The following is a 20,859-nucleotide window of genomic DNA, read 5'->3' as shown; positions in this document are numbered from 1 at the left end:
AGCAAAAGTTGAGTATTCATGACTCTTCCAATCTGGTGGATGCTAGTAGGTATCGAAGACTAGGCCAGACATTTCATTTGCCATTGGGCTATTGTGTCAGTTTTTTGCAAAACCTAGGGAGACTCACTTGAAGGCAAAATTACGAGAGCTGAGGTATCTAACGGGTACTTGCACTTATGGTATTACTTACACCGCAAGATTGGAGTTGGGCAGTTTCTACGATAGGTGCTCCCATGGCCTTAGGGGGAGCCATAGTTGGTATTGGAAACACCCCATTGGGATGGTGACACCAAGCGTTCGATACAACAGGGTATTGTCTCGTGCTTGCATCAAGGGTCATCTCATGGCTGAGCAAGAAACAACCCTCAATTGCCCTTTCTTGCACAGAGGTGGAGCACGGAGCTGTGCGAACTGCAACATGCGAAACGTGGCTCAAGTGGATCCACGAAGACATGGACGTGACTCAAGAGGAGGCAACGGTGTTTGTGTGCAACAACCAGAGTTGCATTGCCATCGCGAAGAACCCAGTGTTTCATGCATGAACGAAGCACATCGAAGTCCACTACCACTTAGTCTGGGAGCTCATCATCGACAATGTCATGGAACTGATGTACTGTTTAACCACCGTTCATGAAGGCATTCCTGGGGGAGCAGATGGAACACCTCATTCGACGCATGGGTATCAGCCCATAGTGGCATCATTGAGAGGGGGTGTTAGAAGTCAATGCCCCCACCTGTGAGCCCCCATATGAGGGTGACACCAGGGGCATTAGACTGAGAGGGGGAGGGTTACTAGGGAGCAGCAAGGGACTGTTTTGAAGCAGGGAAGAGGGTGTGATGTCGCAGATCTGTTGCAGGCTCATGGAGGGCAGCAAAGGCTGCTTGGCAAGCCCATAGGCTGACTGTTTGCACAGGAGCAGCAAGGGATTGAAACCTCTGGCAGCCCCTTATGGATCGGTGGAGGTCAGCCAGGTCCGACCTAGCAGGTCAGCCAGCCAACTTTAGGCTGGTTGGTCCAGCCTCTAGAGGACTGACCTGGGGTCGGCCAGATCAGGGGGCCGTCTGCCCCCTATATAAACCCCCCTTGCCCCCTCTGAAGCCTATCTTTACAGGCAGCGCATCCAGGAGGAGACTGCATTTTTGCATAAAGAGGACTCAGTCTAGCTTTATCCCCCAGCCCTTGCTGGATGTTCTTTTGTGCTCACCATTGAGCTAGTTTTTCCCACTGTTTGGTGGATGGATACATCTTGAGTTCTCTCCTATCTCTTTGTCATTCTTTGTGCTGTCTTTTCTAAGAGAGCTGTGCATAATTGTGATCAAGTGAGATAATCTCCTTGGAGCTGAAGGTTATCCAAAGGATTGAGTGATTCTTTCTTCAATTTTCAACAGTAAAGGTCAAGTTCACCAAGGAGGACTCATCCCCACTATTATGCATCACATTTATTTTTAATTCTCATGCACCCAAGGAGGGTGTGATTCAGATCTTGGGCTGATTGACCTTCTAAACTAGACGGCTCGAAATAAAAAACAGACTAGTGCTTCACATCTAGCAGATTTTTTATAGACATGGAACACACACACACACACACACACACCCCTATGTGAGTCATGCAAATCCATGGCATCAGTCAACAGAAGGGGCCCAAACTTTAGAAGAATTGTTCTGTCATTACATAAAAAGCATCTCCTGTGAGAGCATGGACATCTGACTGGCTCCAGGGTTCAGCCACTGCCTTGGCAGCAGCACGAGAGCAAGTCAGGCAGGCAGCAGCACATGAGCTGGCACGTGGACAGCACCCCTGCCACGCAGCCAGCCAAAAAGTAGCAGCAAATGCAGGCAAGAAGACTGCCACACACGAACCAGCAAAACAGAGCTAGTCAGGCTGGTCTGCAGCAGCTTAGGTCCCTTGAGACAGCAGGTCAAGGTCAAGGTCCCTACAAAGCAGGTCTGCAGCAGCTTGGGTCCTTTGAGACAGCAGACCAAGGTCCCTACAAAGCAGGTCGGTTCATCCTGAGGGCTGGATTTTAAGGCTCCACCACTCCCTCATTCAGCATCAATAAGAGGCCAAGCAGCCCCAGCATCTGACTCAGTAGGAGGACGGGTAATAACATGTGGACAACCATCTATTTACCAATAATCCCCACATGATCAAATGTCGTGCATGAAGCAATGATACCAATTTGTATCCCTCACAATAATTTCCTCAGCCTTCATCTGCAGCATACATATTGGAAAGTAGTACATATAATGCTGACTTTTGTGGGTACAAGTGAAATAAATACTGAGCAATACGTTCTCCTCGTACAACATCACCGGAGAACCTGCAGGCAGCAAGCAAAGTCCTCCAGATACAAGCATCAGGTTGGAGTGGCATTGTGGAGATGAGGTCCTCAGCCTCTTCTAGCTCCCCAGCTCGTGCAAGAAGGTCAATCATACAGCTATAATGTTCCAGCAGCGGTGTGATAGCATAATCCTCAATCATGGAATTAAAGAAGAGGCGACCTTCATCCACAAGGCCTGCATGGCTGCATGCAGAGAGAAGACTGACAAAAGTAACACCATCTGCCTTGGCACCTTCCTGTCTCATTTGACCAAAGAGTTGAAGGGCCTCTTTGCCATGCCCATACTGAGCATGGGCAGCTATTATGGAATTCCAAGTGACGATGTTGCGCTTGTGCATTTTCTCAAATATTTCATAAGCCTCCTCTAGTGCCCCACACTTGCCGTACAAATTGACAAGTGCACTTTCCACCACCACATCAGGCAAAAATCCACAATTGACAATGCGTGTATGGATAGCCCTTCCCTCTGCTAGTGCTGCCATACTCGCACATGCCCCAAGAATGCTGATAAACGTAATCCTGTTTGCCTGGACGCCTTCCTGCTGCATTTCCCCAAAAATTTCCAGAGCCCTTTTGCCATTGCTACGCTGGGCATAAGCAGTAATCATGGCGTTCCAAGCCACCACATCTCTGCACCACATTTTTACAAACACATACCTTGCTTCTTCAAGCGCCCCACATTTCCCATACATATTCACAAGGGCTGTCTCCACCTTTAAATCCGTGTGGATACCTTCATCAACAATGCATTTATGTATCATCTTACCCTCTGTGAGAGATGCTAGACTGGCACATGCCCCAAGGACGCTGACATACGTGATATTATTGGCCACCACTCCTTGCTGCAGCATTCGTTCAAAGAGCTCAAGGGCATGCTTGCTCTGTTCATGGTCGATGTAGACAGAAATCATAGTAGTCCATGAGACAACGTTGCGTTGGAGCATTTTATTGAACACATTACAAGCCTCCTCAAATGCTCCACACTTGCTATACATATTTAAGAGGGCATTCCCCACAGTGACATCCTGCTCGTATCCGCGGCCAACAACCTGCGAATGGATTAGCTTACCATCCGCTAGAGCTGGAAGGTTTACACAGGACCCAAGAATGCTAATAAAGGTAACCTTATTAGCGTCCACTCCTTCCAGCTGCATCTGTTCAAACAGTCGAAGGGCTTCCTCGTTAAACCCGCGTTGGGCATATGTGTTGATAATGGCCGTCCATGAGACGACATTTCGTTGGTGTATTTTCTCAAATGCCGTGCGTGCGTCCTCCACTACCCCACCCCTGCGATACACGTTGACAAGCAGGTTCCCAAGAAACGTGTCTCCATCCATTCCAACTTTGATAATATGGACATGGATCCGCTTCCCTTCAGACAAGGAAACGTCTCCCTGAAGAAGCGTTGCAATGCCCATCCGATCAAGTTGATGTAGGGCGTCTTCCTTGTCTTCATCATATTCCCCCTGTTTAACGGCGCATGTCCTGCCATCATTCTCCGAAGGAACCGCCGGACGTAGTGCGCAGTGCACCGTTTCGGGGCAGCAAAACACTTGATGTTTGCGCCTGTGAGAAATCAAAATCGTTTGGGCGTTGAGAGCTGGAAGTGGGTAGAAGACAGGGAATGCAATATGGCTAGATAACACCACGCTCCAAGGATATGTGAAGTCCCCCGCGCAGCGCCCCAAAGGATGTGCCATGAATCAATGCCACTCCATCATACATCGATTTAGTTCCTTCCAATCGACCATCTAGAGTGCGAGGCCAGCACACTTTGGGAATAAGGCAACACCACCCTCCGGCTATGTAGGAAGTTATGATAGTTGCCGCCAAATGTCAGCAATGACTCCAATGGCTGAAGCAGGAAGTTTGGATACAATGGCAAGAGTTCGAACCAATGATAGCGTCAGCATTCCACTACTGGACTGGAAGAGCGAGTCGTCAGTCCTACATTTCATTCTTCACTCTGAGCATGGCTTTGTGGATTGGGGAGATAGACTGTGGCCTAGTTTCCCCTCAGTTTGCTAACTACACGAGGACACGCCACTACTATGGTTGAGCTGCTAGCTTTAGCAATCTGCCTACTAGCAATCCAGCTCTAGCGTGAACGCGCGGAAGCCTCTAAGCTGTTGGAAAGTACTGATACGGCGAGCTCCACACATTTGTTGCAAACCTTCAAACACTAGAGCATGCTACTTGGGGCATCTAGTTGCAATGAGAGGTGTTAGTGAAGCCACATCCTTGGCTTTGTGCCTTATGGGCAAGTCTAAAGCCTTGCACCTTGTGCTTCCTATGCTTGGATGTAGTGCATACTTCTTGCCGAGGATTGAAACCTTTTTATAAGGCCTATTGTAGACTGTCCACATTCTTTCTTTTTTTTCACAAACTTAGCCGGCTTTTATTAAAGGGCAGGGGGGAACACTACCAAAAAGACACATTGGTACCAAACAATAGTGGCTCAAAAAAAGGGGGCAAGCTCCATCTTCATAAGCCTTACCATAGAAGGGACAATGAGGGTTAATTGCAATCCACTTAGAGATTCAACCATAGACTGGCAACCGACAGTGAAGGACCTTTTACAATAAGAAACTAGCCTTGCCGACCATGGAGTCCTTCCACACCTCCTTTAGTCTGAGTTTCCACCAAGGCAAACCCTGCCTAAGATGCCATTTAGCATCCAAATCACTTAACATGTTAATAGGGAGAAGTGGGCGCTCATCAGCTTGTAGATGAATTTAGCCGAAACCTTTGTGAAATTAGTCCTGCCAGCTCACCATTGGTTGACTCGCCAACTCACGGAAGGGATACTATTCCAGGGCTAGGAGTTGGGAATAACTTGCAGTACCCTTGACACTAAAGTTTGTTCCATTGAGTGAGCTTAAATTCCCTTATCACGTTCTGTATGTGAAACCAACATGTTGCTCGGGTATAGAGAGAATAAGCATTATCGAAAGACAAGAGGGAGAGTAAACATTGACAGTGGATAGGTATGGAGCATTTCAAGTTGAATGGCATCTTGCTAGTGATTTGAAGACACTCAATTGCTTGCATGGTTGTGATATAGGGGAAAATGCAACATTCACATGCCTACATTGCATGTGTTCTCAGTGGAAGCAAAAGGCAGGATTACAATGGGAGAATGACATTCTCTGTTGTAACCAAATGCTAGCCCCCAATCATGACACAAACGATCTAAAGTGGGATCCCATATTGCCCATCCCATTATAGAGAGTGTACATACGTACTATACATGCAAAACTGTGCATACTTGATAAGCTATTGTATTTGCATCTTATTTATCCTAATTCGCACAGTTGCATTTTAGAAGCACTCCCTGCCTCAAAGTACTCATTGCACCTGCCGTTATCTACCAATGCTCCTGGTGCTACCAGAGTCACCACTTGGAAAGGCTTCCCCCAAAAGTGTTGTACGTAAGACATGGATGCTTTGGGTGATGATGCTATGATCCTCCACATCGTAAGAATCCAGAATCTCTTTCGCAAGGTCCTCATTCCAAACTTTCGCCCATGGAAGTGTTGCAAAATGATATAAGCGATTGGTCTTCAAAATCTCCTTGAGGACTTCATTTGTGAACTCTGTAGTCAGATGAGGGGGAGCGACCCATGAAGATGTCGTATGTCGCTTCTGGTGGATGGTGCGGGCTATGCATTCCTCCATGAGTAGGAAGATGGTAAAGATGGAGATGGATGTAGGTGAAGGTGGAAGGTGAAGGTGGAAGCAAGGGCAAAGGAAACATAAAGGGAGATGGAAGCAACAACAAAGGCAATATAGAGAGAAATAGAGTAGGGGGTGAATCCAAATGTAAGTGACAAAGAAGATGAATGTCCGGAGTTCAGTGTAGACAATGAACAATGGCTAAAGATGGACATCTTGTCTCCTTGGTGTCTACAAAACACCTTATCTTTTGCATGATTAGCAAGAATTATTGCCCTTGCAATTGTGGAGCTACCACGTATCTACATGTGAGTTGCCCAAAAAGTTGATGGTCTACATAGAAAATAAATGGATTTCCAAGAGATAGTGACACAAATTTTGTACATTGAAGATCATGCCTAGAGTAGTGGTGCTATAATTAGATTCTATAGGTATCAACAACTGACTGGCATAATACACTAGGTAATCTAGTCTACTATTTGCTTCTGACAATATAATCCCTAAGGAATATCCAAAGGCATCAACATGCATATGAAAAATGACATCCCAACGAGGTTGTCTCAAAATGGGTGTAGCTCTGTAGCTCAACTTTTTAAGTCATGAAATACAACAGACAACTCAAAAGTTCATTCAAACCTTCTTAGTGAATTCATATAATGGAGCTACAATCTTGGAAAAATATTTTATAGAGCATCCATAAAAACACAAAAGAATGTAATTGAGTCAAATTTTCTGGCTTTAACATTTGCAAAATAGTACAAATTACCTAGCTCGTTCTGAATACCATCTTGTGAAATGACATGCCCAAGTAAATACCAACCTGGGACACAAAAAACATTCTTAGCTAGATCAAATGAGATGCTTGTTTGTTTGCAACACTGAAACACCTTTACCAAAAAGCACAAAAAGCCTTAGGCCAGTAACTACTCGAGACCTTTCAGGACGTAGTGGGAATGCATACTTCCTTGCCATTAGTTTTAATGATCATTTCCTCTTATCCCCAATCATGCAGCACCTAAGCACTTTGAAGCCAAGGCTATCCTAATGAAATAGGATAAGCATTTTGCTCCATGGCAATCACAATGAAACTAACAATGTAAAGACTGATTCCTACAAAAAAAAAAACATCTTGTAACATACCTTTGGGGTTAATCGGCCATTGATCTGCCATTTGCACTCAGAAAGGAGATGGCTTGAAAGTCTTAAATTTTTGCCTTTTTGCAATGTCTTTAGAAATAATGTTAACTCCTAAACCACCATCCACAATCACCCCTGGTATATTCTATTTCTTAACTTTGAGAGTAATGAGTGACACTTCTTCATCCACTACAGGTGTGTTGATGACAGGAATGGCAACCAAAGAATCTACTATCTTCAATTGTTCTTCAACTTCCTTGATTTGCTAGGCATAAAATTCATGGCAATATGGAGCTATTTGCACCAGTTTATAAAATGTAAGACTTATCTTCATGCTCTTGAATATTTCCCATGCTCAAGCTAGCTCTACACTAGAATTTGATGGAGTACTTGGTCCCTGGTCTACATTTTGTTCTTTGGACTTTGAAGACTCACCTAGTTCAATTGTTGAAAGCACTTGAAATTGCTTGGATGGCCTCTCAACAACTAGTGCCTTGCCCTTCAATTCTTTGGCACTTGTAGCAGCTAACTCCTTTTGTGCCTTTCAATTCATATCTTGGGCTGACAAACTATTGTTTGTAGAGGTCGCAACTAGACCCTTCGACCTAGTGATTACTTGGGCCTCCATCATGTCTAGTAGTTTGGTTACAATTGCTTGGCACTCCGGATCCACTTCTTTTTCTTCCATGTTGGTTTAGATCCACATCTTTCTGTTCCTTAACTATGAGATGTGCATGTGAATGTGCTTTGACATGGTGCAAATAGTTGTCAAACAAAAATAGATCATCATTGCTATTGATGTCAAGCATTGATGTCAACAGAAATAGCTCCCAAACAACAATATAGAGAAGATGAAAGAAAACCACACTTGTATTAAGAGAAGAACTTGTTACAATGAAGCTACCTCATCTTGAACTGGGTACTCAAATATGTAAGCTCCCATCCTAACAAGCTGAGCTAGAGAGAGGTTGTGAATCACAATAAATGTCACCCCTTCTCGGTTACAATGCTTTTCCACTAAGTAGACTAACTACAAAACTTATTTCTATTATTGACATTCATGATTCGCTGGACCGTTTCTTGCCATTGCTCTACTGCCCTCAGGTTTAGGATGACTCCTCATCCTTAGACTCAAGGTCACTGCCTTAGCTGGCTGCTACTATTCACTTGCCACTTGAAAAGTTAGCCAATGATGTACTCCCTTGTTCACCAACCACGGGTGCCACCTGGTCTCGCTCCTCAAATATGCAAGCTTGTTACTATTAGAATCAACAACTTATAGACTAGCTCCATGTACCAGGTGCTTCCAGCAAAATTCCTAGCTAGGATTTTTACTCAACCGCCTCTAACTACTATTGGGCCGTTTCAATGTCTACGTGTTACTTGTCCTTGCCATCTGGACCTCCATTGCTTGGCGCTTGGCTACCTGCTGGGCCAACCAAGGTGTCTGGTTTCCCAACACTTGGTCAAGTTCTTGTGTCAACCAAGAGTCAACATACAAAGAGGCCTCATAGCCCATCTATCTTCTTAGCTAACTCTAATACATCCAAAATAGGGGTCTTAGAATCTCGAGTACATTCCTAGATGTAAAGCTAGTATTATCAACACTAAGATTATCCTCTCTTCCACCAAGGATATAGCCATTGTCATCAATGCCATGCCATGAATATGTGATACAAATGCATTGTCGACAGCCAAGCAGTGGACTCTAATGATCTTATTGGCATTCCAAGTGATATTGGAATACCCAATAGCAAATGAAAACACCTTGCACTTCAACAACTCTATAGGCCCTTGAGGTGAAAATTTGATGTGCAAGGCCACGATGTGTCATCCCACATGACCAAGGTAATGGGAAAAATTGTGATCTCATGGAAATGTGTTGGGAACATTGCCCCATCGAGATAAGAGCTCATCGACCTCAAATGCCTCTTGCAACAATTTAATAAGCATTAGATTAAAAGACTAACAAAACATCTTATACCTAAAGACCATCAAAACATTGTTCATACTTACATTATAGCTTTGTCATCTTCTATTACTTCCTCTCTTTAAATGTTGATGGATCTGTGAGTTGTATCTTGCTCCATCTAAGAGGTAGAATCTTTGTCTTATTCTATCTAAAGAAGTGAAGGCTTTTGCATCAAAGGGCTACACATCATATATTGACCTGTTTGCATCAACATAGTGAGAGCTTCTTCCATCATATGGTCATCTAGTTCCAAAATTATTGGATCTTGGACAATTTTATCAACATCAAAGCACCCCTAGTGCTCATCCTTCTATGATCCCCTAGTGCCCCTAGTTTGCACCCCATTGCAATCCAAAAAGCACCTTGATGTCTAATGAGGAGGGGGGACAATGATCATATGTCTGACGCTAGGTCATCAGTCTCTTTAATGCAGATGCATACACTAACCTAGTAGGGGGCTATTGGATTAGGTCCAATGCTTTAGCTACTTCTATCTCCTTCTGTTCCTAGTCAAGAGTCTCTTCCATGTACATGTCACAGTCTGGTATGGGGATAAGGATATCAATAGATCTAGGAGAGGGGGTGCTTGATGGTGGCTGAGGATTATTCCTTTGAATTCCTTCCTAGAGAAGGAAGATGAAGGTCATCTCCTAGTATAGGAACCTCTTGCCTATGTGCCCCGTGATCCCTAATTCTAGGAGGTCATCAGTGTCTGTGTCCCTAAACCCATCCTCCATAAGATATCACAAAAATAGACCAAACACTTCACAAACTTGGTTTCTCCATGAAAAGGTACTTAAATTAATCTACTAGAACCCATCTTTTTGTAGACTCATTTAGTTGATATGTAAAAGCACTGAACTTGTGAGCGATCAGGTCTTTGAGGTTATCATTGCCTCTCATATATGTGCCTAGGACATCTAAGGTCCTGTCAAACTCTAAAAGAAGATCTTCCTCCCTATCTTCAAATGGAATCCATGAGATGAAATCATGGTAGAACACTGAATCCATGGAAGATGCAATCAAATACTTATTGAGTGAGATAGTTTTGAGAGTGGGAGTTTCTATGGCATTATGGGAAGCTTATATGGACCTTTGGCCAATTCTTTCATGACTATCTAGTCATTCAAGCTATAGGTGCAAGGGATCCACTCATGCAATGCATTTCTTGTATTGTGGAACACCCCAAAGAGCTCACAACATTACATAGTCTTGCAATCCTATTCCTTAGCATACTTGTAGGGAAATGAAGAGAAGGAATAGTAGTCACAACCGTAAGAATGGAACATCAACACAGGGCACTGTAGCTTGGAGGGAGAGAGAAACTCCAACAAATACATAGGAGAAGGGGGGGGGGAGAGAGAGAGAGAGAGAGAGAGAGAGAGAGAGAGAGAGAGAGAGAGAGAGAGAGAGGGGGGGGGGGGGAGGGAAGGGGGGTTAAAAAGCTGTAGTAGGAGGTGCTATAACCAAAATGAGTAGAGTATCAAGGGCTACAGCAAGAGGGGCACAGAAAGAGGTGGCAAAGGGTATATTCAAGAGAGGAAAACTCAAAATTCAAAAGTGGAGGGAGAAATAGCTTGGACCACAGTAGTGGATTAAAGGAAGAGGCAAAAACTTGTACGAGGGTAGGCCCACCTTCCCTTTGATTGACATTTGGACCTAATTTATGGAAGGTGCACATGGGAGGAGGGTCAATCATGGGTTAAAGGGGGGGATGTTTTGGGTGGTCCCTAGTGTAAGAGAAATAACTAATAGGGGCTCTCTGCATGACTGTCCACTCCACCTCAACATATGATTGACCCACACCCTTGGAGCACTCTCATTAACGTGCATCAAATCCCTCTCTAATCACTTGAAATTAGGAAACACTATATAGAGGACCTTTTCACACCCCATTTCTCCCCTAATGATCATTTTAAGCTACTTATCTAGCCCTTTCCCACCTAAGATTATGTTACGTTACATAACCAATTTTTGTAATTTAAAGATAAACTTAATTTTTTAAAGTATGTCATTGACTATTGCTCACTAAGTAATTGAGCCCACTAAGTGGTAGTAACTTGTAGTGAGAATAGTTAGAAGTCATGCATGTAATTGAATGCTAGTACATATCCCACTTAAGCCAGTTAAGTTGATTTTGACTCCACCATGGTGGGTAGAAGCATTGAGTTAGGGTCAATGCACCATCTTTACTATAAGTGTCCATGTCATAATTAAGCCAATTAAGCCACACATGTTAGCCCAATGGTTGTAATGGAATGCCAAAACAATGAGCTATCCAATTGCATCCACGTGGTAATAAGAATCAGAGTCAATTGCATCCATGTAGTGGTTAGAATTAGAGATGCACCATCTTTCACTCCAGCCATCTTGCCTCCTTGTGTCCTCTCCTACTTAATCCTTACACTCCTACTTACTGCTTACAATCCTTGCACCTCCCATGCCTTATCCTTGCAACTTTATTTTGTACTCCTTGCACCTTGTAAGCCTTCTCCCTGTAGCTTTATTCCTCATAATGATCAAAATTGCACCCCACGAGCATCCTTCAACTTTTCTTCCTCATATTGATCATGGAAGTATCCATAGAGGCACACTCTAAGGTCCAATACCCTCTGGCCACATCCTTCACATGACATTCCATGGGGCCATTGCTTTAGCTAGTCTTGCAATCCCAACATGGGATGCATCCACTACTCTCTCCCCATTAACACATTAACAAAAAAATTTAAGAAAAGTGAAAGTGAAGGAAGGATATCTTTTCTGTGGAAGTGTACTAAAATACAAAACAACACAAAGATTATTGAGGAAGCGCTCAAATTCCACGGAAGCAATTTGCAAGTAAGTTTCTTAGAGCATCTATGGAAGAAATAGGACCTCAATAAGAAATTCCTGCTTGCACAGGTTAGCAACCATGGTAGAGTCGAGGTTTCAGGCTTGCCTTGAAGAAGTTCAAAAAATTATAAAGAAAATGAGTCAGTCTTTCTGCATACTTGATGAACCGCAAAGTATTTGCAACTTCAAGAAGAAGTAGAGTAATTGCTGTAAGAAAACAATACAACGTCTGTGCTCAACAAATAACAGGATCTTGTACGCAAGAGAGAAAAGCAGATAGTATCGAGAATCAAAAATTTGATTATTGTAAAACTGATACAATAGATGACGCTACCTCCCAGCCGTGCACTCCTGTGAGAGAAGCTTCGATGGTGTGCTGGATACAGTAGAGGACGGAGGCTACTAGATGCTAAGGAATCAGGGTTGTTGTAGCCAGTGATGAAATGGGCTTCACAAGAATGCTCTTATATAGCCACCAGTCGTAGTCGGTTAGACCCAATTGGGTGACCGACCCAGTCCACCCAAAATGGTCGACTGGGGGTCGGTCCCAAAATAGGCCACCGACCACACGATAGAATTGTGGCACAAGATAGAGCAACTAACTTATAGTCACCGTTCAGCCCAGAGCCATCCGGGATCATCTGGAAATCCAACGGGCCCCACAACTAGAGAGTGGGCTGCCTCAAGAAATGCTATGTCTACACTCAATGCGGTCAGTCATGGGATACCTTCCTACACTTGCATGTAGCCTAGTTGGCAGTGTGCCAACTCCATCCAGCCATCAGGCCACACATGGCCCCCATCTGGTGTCCAAACTAGGACCTATTGGATAAGCAAGCTACTCAAATGCCTTCTCCTCATATGGGGGGCTTACAAGTAGAGTTAGCTGGTTCCCGCGTAGTTACATGAGAGTGGAGCATTGATATCTAACACCCCCCTCAATGTCCACCCACAAGTGAACTTACTTTTTTGGCCCAATGACAAGTCAATGAAGATGCCTCTCTAGCAAGTCTCTTCCAAGAGCCTTCGTGAAGATGTCCATAGCATTCTCTGTTGTCGGATAGTACACCAAGTCGACCTCTCCATCCATGATGAGCTTGCGTACAAAGTGATATTGAATCTCAATGTGTTTTGTGCGAGTGTGGAACACAGGGTTCTTTGCAATCGCCATGTAACTCTGATTATCACATGATAACTACGTAGGCTTGTTTTGCACTGCACCGTATGTCCCCTAAAATCCTCCTTAACCACACTGCCTCGCAAGAAGCAAAGCATGCTGATTTGTACTCATCCTCAGTAGAAGAAAGAGCAACTGTGGGTTGCTTCTTGCTGACCCATGACATAGCTCCAAATCTAAGTGAGAAATAATAACCTATCACTAATCTCCTGCTGTCCACGTCTCCTGCCCAATCCAAGTCACAGAATTTGGTCAAGATGTTGCCGTTGGTATAGGTGATGCCATAATCAAGTGTGCCTTTGATGTATTTCAGCACCCGCATCCATACCCTCCAATGGTTCTCCCGGGCCTTATTGGAAAACATGTTTAGTACACCAGTTGCAAAACTGATGTCCGACCGTGTGTTGCACAAGTAAATCAAACTGCCCGCAAGCCTTCTATACGTCGCTTCGTCCACCAGTGGTGATGAATCCTCCTTTGAGAGCTTCACGTCAACCTCCATAGGGGTGCCAATTGTCTTGCACTCAGCCATGCCAAATGCCTTCAGTATCTCTCCAGCATACTTCAGCTCTGAGATGAAGATCTGTTTTGGCTCTTGCCAAACTTTAATCCCCAAAGAAAAATGCATCAGTCTGAGGTATGTCATTTCAAACTCTCTTCCTAGCAAATGCTTTGTCTGTGAGACCTTCTCTTCATGGATCCCTATTATGACAAGGTCGTCCACATAAAGGACCACGATCATACACCTACCTCCTCTGAAGATATACAAATTTGCATCAGATGGGCTCCTCCTGAACTCGTTTTGCAGAAAGTAGGCATCAATCTGCTGGTACCATGCTCATGGGGCCTATTTCATCCTGTAAAGTGCCTTCTTCAGTTTACAGACTTTACCTTCTGAACCGGGGATCTCAAAACCTGCTGGTTCTTCCACGTATACCTCCTCCTTGAGATCTCCATTCAAAAAGGTGGATTTTACATCCATCTGAAACACGGGCCAACTTCCCTGGGCAGCTAAAGCCAAAACACTACGAATTGTGGTTAGTTAAGCTGTGGGAGCAAAAGTATCTTGATAATCAAAACCATGTACTTGTGCGAATCCTTTTGCCACGAGCCGAGCCTTGTACTTATCCAATGTACCGTCGGACTTGTACTTGTTCTTGTACACCCACTTGGTGCCGATTACCTTGCGTTTTGGTGGATGATCCACAAGGTCCCAAGCGTTGTTCTTGATTATGGAGCCATACTCTGACTGCATAACCTCCATCCACCTATCATCACCCTGTGCCTCTTTAAGACACTTGGATTCATCAGCACGGATCACCTCTGTCATCAAAACATAGTTGACCAAGTGTTCCTACGCCCTTCTTTGCTCCTCTAATCTCTTGGACCAGCGGTGTTCAGATGGTTTCTCCTTAATGGTTGGAGGTTCTTTGCTATCCAAAACCTGCTTTACCCACTTCAGGAATGGCCGTTGCTGTTGTGGTTCTGCAGGCTCTTCTTCCTCTTCTTTATCTTGAATCCTCCCAAGCACCATTGGGGGAGTTTGGTCTACTGTTGGTGGTTGTACTAAATGGATATCCTGGTCCTGGTTGTCTGGGAAGGAAGCATCCTCCTTCAATTGATGCGGCTGTTCTGAGAAGACCACATCACGACTTACTATTACCTTCTTGGTAATAAGGTTATAGAGATGGTAACCCTTCGCCTCTTCACTGTAGCCCAAGAAAATACACTTCCGGCTCTTTGGTTCCCATTTGGTCCTGTTAGCATCAGGGACATGCACAAAACAGTCACATCCAAAAACTCTAAAATGTGCAGCTAAAGGTTTCTTACCGGAAAAGGCCTATAGTGGAGTCATCCCATTCACAGCCTTCATGTAGCTACGATTCAGAATGTAAACTGCCGTGTTACATGCTTTAGCCCAGAAAGTCTTTGGCAAATCTTTCCCTTTCATCATACTCCTGTCCATTTCGCAAATGACATGCATCTTGCGTTCTGCTACTCCATTTTGCTGTGATGTATGTGGCAGGGGTTTCTGCCTCTTGATCCCATGACTTTTGCAGTAACTTTCAAATTCACTTGATGTGAACTCTCCACCTCTGTCTGATCTCAACTTCTTCACCTTCCTCCCCAATTCTTTCTCGAGCATTACATGCCATTCTTTGAACTTACTAAAAGCCTCATCTTTAGTCTTCAAGAAGTATATCCATATCCTTCTACTGTAGTTGCCGATCAATGTCATGAAGTAGTAGGAACCGCCCAAAGCTTCCATCTCCATCTTTCCATAGAGGTCCGTGTGAGCGAGCTCTAGAGGAGCCTTTGCCCTGCTAGCCTCTTTAGGAAAGGGCTGCCGATGCTGCTTGTCCATCATGCAAGCTTCACATACATCAGGCAGATCTGTAATTTCTGGTAGGTCTACAATCATTCCACTTTTATGCATCTCCTTTAAAGAACTAAGGTTTAGATGACCAAACCTCTCATGCCACAACTTAGTGTTCTTCACATTGGCTCAAGCACTGAAAGCTGAGAGTTCGTAGATGTTGCATCGTGTACCTTTACCAATGACCTTTCCTTGAAGATCCAAAATTTGTGTGCGATTCTTATCGAATTGAACTTTGAGGTCCCGATCTGTGATCGCAAAAATGGACAACAAGTTCCTCTTGATATCTAGCACATAAAGAACATCGGACAACTATTTTACAACTCCATCTGACTTGAGAGCAATCGTACCTTTGCTAGACATTTTGCATCATTGCTGACTGCTACCAGGATGTCATTCCCTACCGGCTGTTAAGAGGTATGTGTGATGCACCACTGTCAATAATCCAAGGTTCATCCGTAGGTATATGAATTGCCTCCGCGCAAATCTCCTTAATTGCTACGAATAGCTCTACTGGTACTGCCTGCACGCTGTTGTTGGACTCTTTCTTTACTCCGTTCTTCTCATCTGCAATCTTCTTCTGGCACTCATTCTGCTTGTGCCTTGCCTTATTGCAATAGAAGCACTTGATCTTCTTCTTTCTCTTTTTATCATCAGAAGAAGATGGGTTACCAGAGTCCTTACCCTTACCTTTCTTTGATCCAGTCGACAAAGCCGAATCTTCTCCAGTCCTCATCTTTTGATGCATCTCCTCCTCTAGAAGCATTACGCTGAAATCCTCAAAGTTGAGGGACGGATTTCTATTCTGCGTATTCAATGCCGTAACAAGCCCGTCATACTTTGGTGGGAGAATCCGTATGCACCTTTGTGCTAGATTCTCACTGGTGATGGTGATGCCAATCACAGTCATCTGATCGCGTAGATTCTTCACCCTGGTGATGAACTTCTCTGCCATTTCAGACTCAGACAATTTCTCATTCGCGAGTTGAGCCTTCAGATTTTGAATCTGCATCTGATTCGTGGTCTCATACTGATTTTTCAAGACCGTCCATGCCTCCTCCACTGTGGTGACATATTGAATTAAGGCCATGATAGAATCACTTACACTGCAGACAATAGAACACAATGCATCTGCATTTCTTCTTATCCATGCGAGAATCTCATCCGTAGTTGGTACTATCTGTTGTGCTGCATTGGCTGGATTCTCGGTCTCGAAACCGGCTTCAGGTCCACCCCAGTAGTAGTGTCCCAAAGCTTGTATGCGCTTAGGATGGTCTTCATTTTGAACTTCTAGAGTGGATAGTTAGTGCCGTCCCCAACTTTCTGCTTTGTCGAACGGTGGGATTCACAGTCTTGCGGGCTGGGCCATCTCTCACAATTTGCTCACAAACAGAAACACACTACCAAATCTTCTTGCTAGTGCCCAAGCTCTAATATGTAAGAAAATAATACATCTGTGCTCAACAGATAACAGGATCTCGTACGCAAGAGAGAAAAGTAGATAGTATGGAGAATCAAAAATTTGATTACTGTAAAACTGATACAATAGATGGTGTTGCCTCCCAGCCATGCGCTCCTATGAGAGAAGCTTCGATGGCATGCTGGAAACAGTAGAGGACGGAGGCTGGATGTGTGGGGGTTAAAGGTCACTCTGCCTTTACCCCGGTTATGTACAATACTCAAACACATATATATAAATGAATGAAAAAGAAGATTAGGGTAGTTCTACACCCACCAAAACTTGTGTGGCTCTCTGTTTCTCTCTCTCCCTCTTTCGTTCTTGCTTCCGTTGAGAGCACTCTCAACTGGTATCAGAGCCCGAGTGATCTAGCTGAGCGTGCGTGAATGCTTGAAGCTCAGGAGCTCTGTGGGAGGAAGGAGAAGCTTTGTGGAAAGCTTTGTGGGTGACTTTACTTGCATCCGAGTGTGCAGAGACCTTGGAGGAACCTTTGGAAAAGTTACTTTGGTTTTGCGAAGTGGTTTTGAGAGCCTGTTAAGTGTTTTCAAAGAAAAAGTCGTTTTTTGAGCTTTTCCCTATTCCGTTCGATGACAGAGACTCTGTATTAACTTGTAGAGGCAACTATTGCTTGCTTTTGGTGTTCACTTCACTTCAAGAGCTTGGAAACACCTTCATTCTTGAATCGGGGATCATTTCATTGCTCCCTTGGCATTGGTGTTGGGTGGTAGCTCCAAGATGAGTTTGATTTTATTGTGGTCCATAGAGATTCCATTCTGGGACACTATGTGGCCTAGGATGACACCATGTTCGATCCAAAACTGGCACTTAAGGGGGTTGAGGGATATGTGGTACAAGCGGCATTTCTCGAGGATGAGCCTGTGATACTTCAGGTGGTCATCCCATTTTGAGTTCACGCAAATGTCGTCCAAGAAGACTTCCACAAAGTCCCTCAAATATTCCTTGAAGACCGTAATCATCATACATTGGAAGGTAGAGGGGCATTGGTTGAGCAAATTTTTTTTTTTAAACAAATGTGTACTCTGGAGGTTTATAAATAAATTTGAAAAAAGGGGGGGTCAAAAAATAAACCTTTAGAGATTAGACCTTTGTAACTAAGTGTAGTAATCAAAATGACTAAAATTGGGAGGTTAATTCATAACCAAGATTAAGAGAACAAAAGATCTTCATTGAAATTTTCTATAAAATTCAGTTACCAACCAAATCAGGGGGGTGGTCCTTCACTATAGTACACAAGAAAATAAGAAAGAGGGGGTTAATAAAAAAAAACCTTTTAATAAGTGTCTGTACATTAGAGGGTCATAAAGATAAATTCGAACAGGGGGGTTATCCACACCCTTTTGAAATAATAAAATGTTAGACATTAAGCCTTTGTAACTGTGTAGTAATCAAAATGAAGCACTAAAATTAGGGGGTAGTCTGTGTCAATGTAATAGAACCATCTTAAGGCCAGTAATCCACTTTCCATAATTGTGAAAATGCTATAAAAAAGGGGGGTATTCCGCACCCAAAAAAAAAAAGTCATCTAAAGTTAATAAGTCTATAAAAAATGCATTTTTAAGCAAGTGGAGTACTCCACACCCATATGCTAAAAAATAAAATTTATCCAAGGTAATTAGCACTCAAAAGAACATTAATTAAAGCTTTTATTTGTAATGTTTCTATTTTATTTTATACCAACCAAAACTTTTAAAAGGGATTATTAGTGCTTAATTAGGGGTACTTCTAATTATGTGCACAATTTGTGTGTTTTGCAAATTAATACATGAATACAAGCTCAAGTTATGCTAAAGAAAAAAGAAAGTGCATAAGAAAAGTTATGCCATAGGAGAATTAACACATAGCATGAAGGTGAAGATTGGACAATCTACTTTGAATAAATGGTTATAAAAACTAAAAATACTCATTAAATAATAGTTTAAAACAAAAGAATGTAATACATTAAACTAAACAAATCAACAAGTAGGTAACTATGTAACCTAATGTAAAAAATAGAGGGCTTATAAAATAAATAAATAAATATATATATATATAATAAACAAGAAGCAACACAAAAGACAAGAAGATAGGTATGAGAAACTACAGAAGGCAAGATGGTAAGTATGCAAAGCAAGTTAGCTAAAGATCAAAAGCACCACACTAAAGAAGGTAAAGCTAAAGGGAAAGAACATAAGAGAGACTAGGAGTAGCTACTACAAACATGAGATCTTAGAGTCAAGCGGAAGGGTCCAGATCGGTCTGCAAAGATCTTAGAGTCAAGTGGAAGGGTCAAGAACTTAGAGCAGTGTCATCATCTAAGCATGCAGTTGTCAAGTACAAGGGTCAAGATCGGTTTGCAAAAGAGCCACAAAGGAATTGTAGCAGAGTAGAATCATGTACGGTGAGCCAACTGGTTGAAGGAGCTAAAATAAAGAAGCCGCCAAGTGCACAATCATCAAAACCTTGGAGCTGAGCTTGAAAGGTTGTTAAGCATCAAAGCTAAATGAAGAGCAAGCAAGAGATAGAGCTAGTATGCAAAAGTACAAAGGTAACAAACTATTTGTTGTCAATGGCTAGCAAGCAAAAGAGGCAAAAAATGTCAAAATTCTAGTAATTTGTAGTAAGCAGAAAGGTAGAATATAACAAGTGAAATGTTTAGTAAAGTGAGGGTGAAGAAATAGTCCCAAAGTTGAAGAAATACTCTTGAAGTGAGGGCTGCCATTTATCACCATTATCCAAGCTAATCTATTGTCTATGAGAGTGAAGAAGTAAAAATGAGACATTAAAACGCTGAAATTTAATCAAAGAGGCCCCTTATAGCCTTATCCCATATAGTAGTAACAAACATGCAATTCTATAGGAAAATGGTTGAAATCAAATTACCATCCAGACTAAATTTTCAAAAAGTTGATGGCCCAAGATCCTCCTAGGCATAACACATTGTTTCGTAATAATAACCAATCTCATCATAGGGAAAAACTTTATAGGTAAGGGCCATCATCCCAGCACTTTCTCTTTTCATAGATCTCGCTTCATAATAGATGGGCATGGCTAAGGAATTAGCATGAAGCCATTATTGGCTATGGAATTGAATTGTAAAGTAAGACATTGTAACCATCCTTATTGCCAAGCACTCTAAGTCCTCACAGAACACATAACATCGTGAATGTTTTTTTGGAGCATCGAATTACAAAAACTAGTCTTAGACCAGAGTATACACACTTAATTATAATAGGAAAAGATGAAAGGAGAAGGCCATAATAACCTGGTGTTCATCCATTCTCGTGAGTTGGATTGAAGCGAGCATTTTTCATGCTGTTAGCCATTTACTCAATGCTATAGTTTGTCTTGAGCCCTATGTAAGAAGATAGGAGTTTGTTTTACACATTCCTCCCTCATGGTGCAACTGTAGTCTCGTACTGTGGAGAGCTGGTTGGAGGCAAGTAAGAAGGAGGTAAGAGAGGAGTTGGAGGCATGGAGGAGGTGAAGCTCAGATGGAGTAGGAGAGTGTAATGAAGAGCATGGTGTGCAAAGTTAATGCACATTTATACATTGATATGGACTTTCAGAGGATCAAAGTGCAGATTACTCTCTAAAAGATCCAATGGGTTTATCAAGTTAGTCCATAGAGAATGCCCATAAGGTCCCAAGGGATTGCAATGGTCCCCAAGGGTAATTGGCTATTAAAGTACATCTAACAAATGTCATTTGACTTTGGGGTGTTTCAAGTGGATTATAACTTGGAGTGGCTCTTGAGTACAATATGTACTTCCATAAAAATTAAATAAGTATCCACATGTGATCTTTGCATATAGGATTCCTCCCAATTAATTCAATCCATTGCGGGAAAATAAATATTGTCCAAGCCATGAGGACAATTATTGTATAGC

The 20,859-nt window shown here is 42.9% G+C and overlaps 1 protein-coding gene across 1 annotated transcript; it reads right to left on the bottom strand.

The window, feature by feature from the left end:
- Positions 1–1,637: 1,637 nt before the first annotated feature.
- Positions 1,638–4,075, bottom strand: LOC147901577 (pentatricopeptide repeat-containing protein DOT4, chloroplastic-like). The gene is made up of 2 exons (XM_087375028.1): positions 1,748–4,075; positions 1,638–1,705 (listed from the first exon to the last, which is right to left on the bottom strand). Exon 1 carries the CDS (start codon positions 4,041–4,043, stop codon positions 2,205–2,207), a length of 1,839 nt encoding a protein of 612 aa, XP_087231154.1. The 5' UTR covers positions 4,044–4,075; the 3' UTR covers positions 1,638–1,705; positions 1,748–2,204.
- Positions 4,076–20,859: the final 16,784 nt, after the last annotated feature.

This window comes from Dipteris shenzhenensis, chromosome 5 (genome assembly GCF_047967505.1).
Source record: "Dipteris shenzhenensis isolate YYH24624 ecotype China chromosome 5, Dip_SZ_1.0, whole genome shotgun sequence".
Lineage (NCBI taxonomy): Eukaryota > Viridiplantae > Streptophyta > Polypodiopsida > Gleicheniales > Dipteridaceae > Dipteris > Dipteris shenzhenensis.
This window is presented reverse-complemented; position numbering and strand designations above follow the sequence as displayed.

What these genes read in the sequence shown, in the direction of transcription:
- LOC147901577 (XM_087375028.1), bottom strand. Translation starts at nt 4,043, where the DNA reads ATGGCACATCCTTTGGGGCGCTGCGCGGGGGACTTCACATATCCTTGG.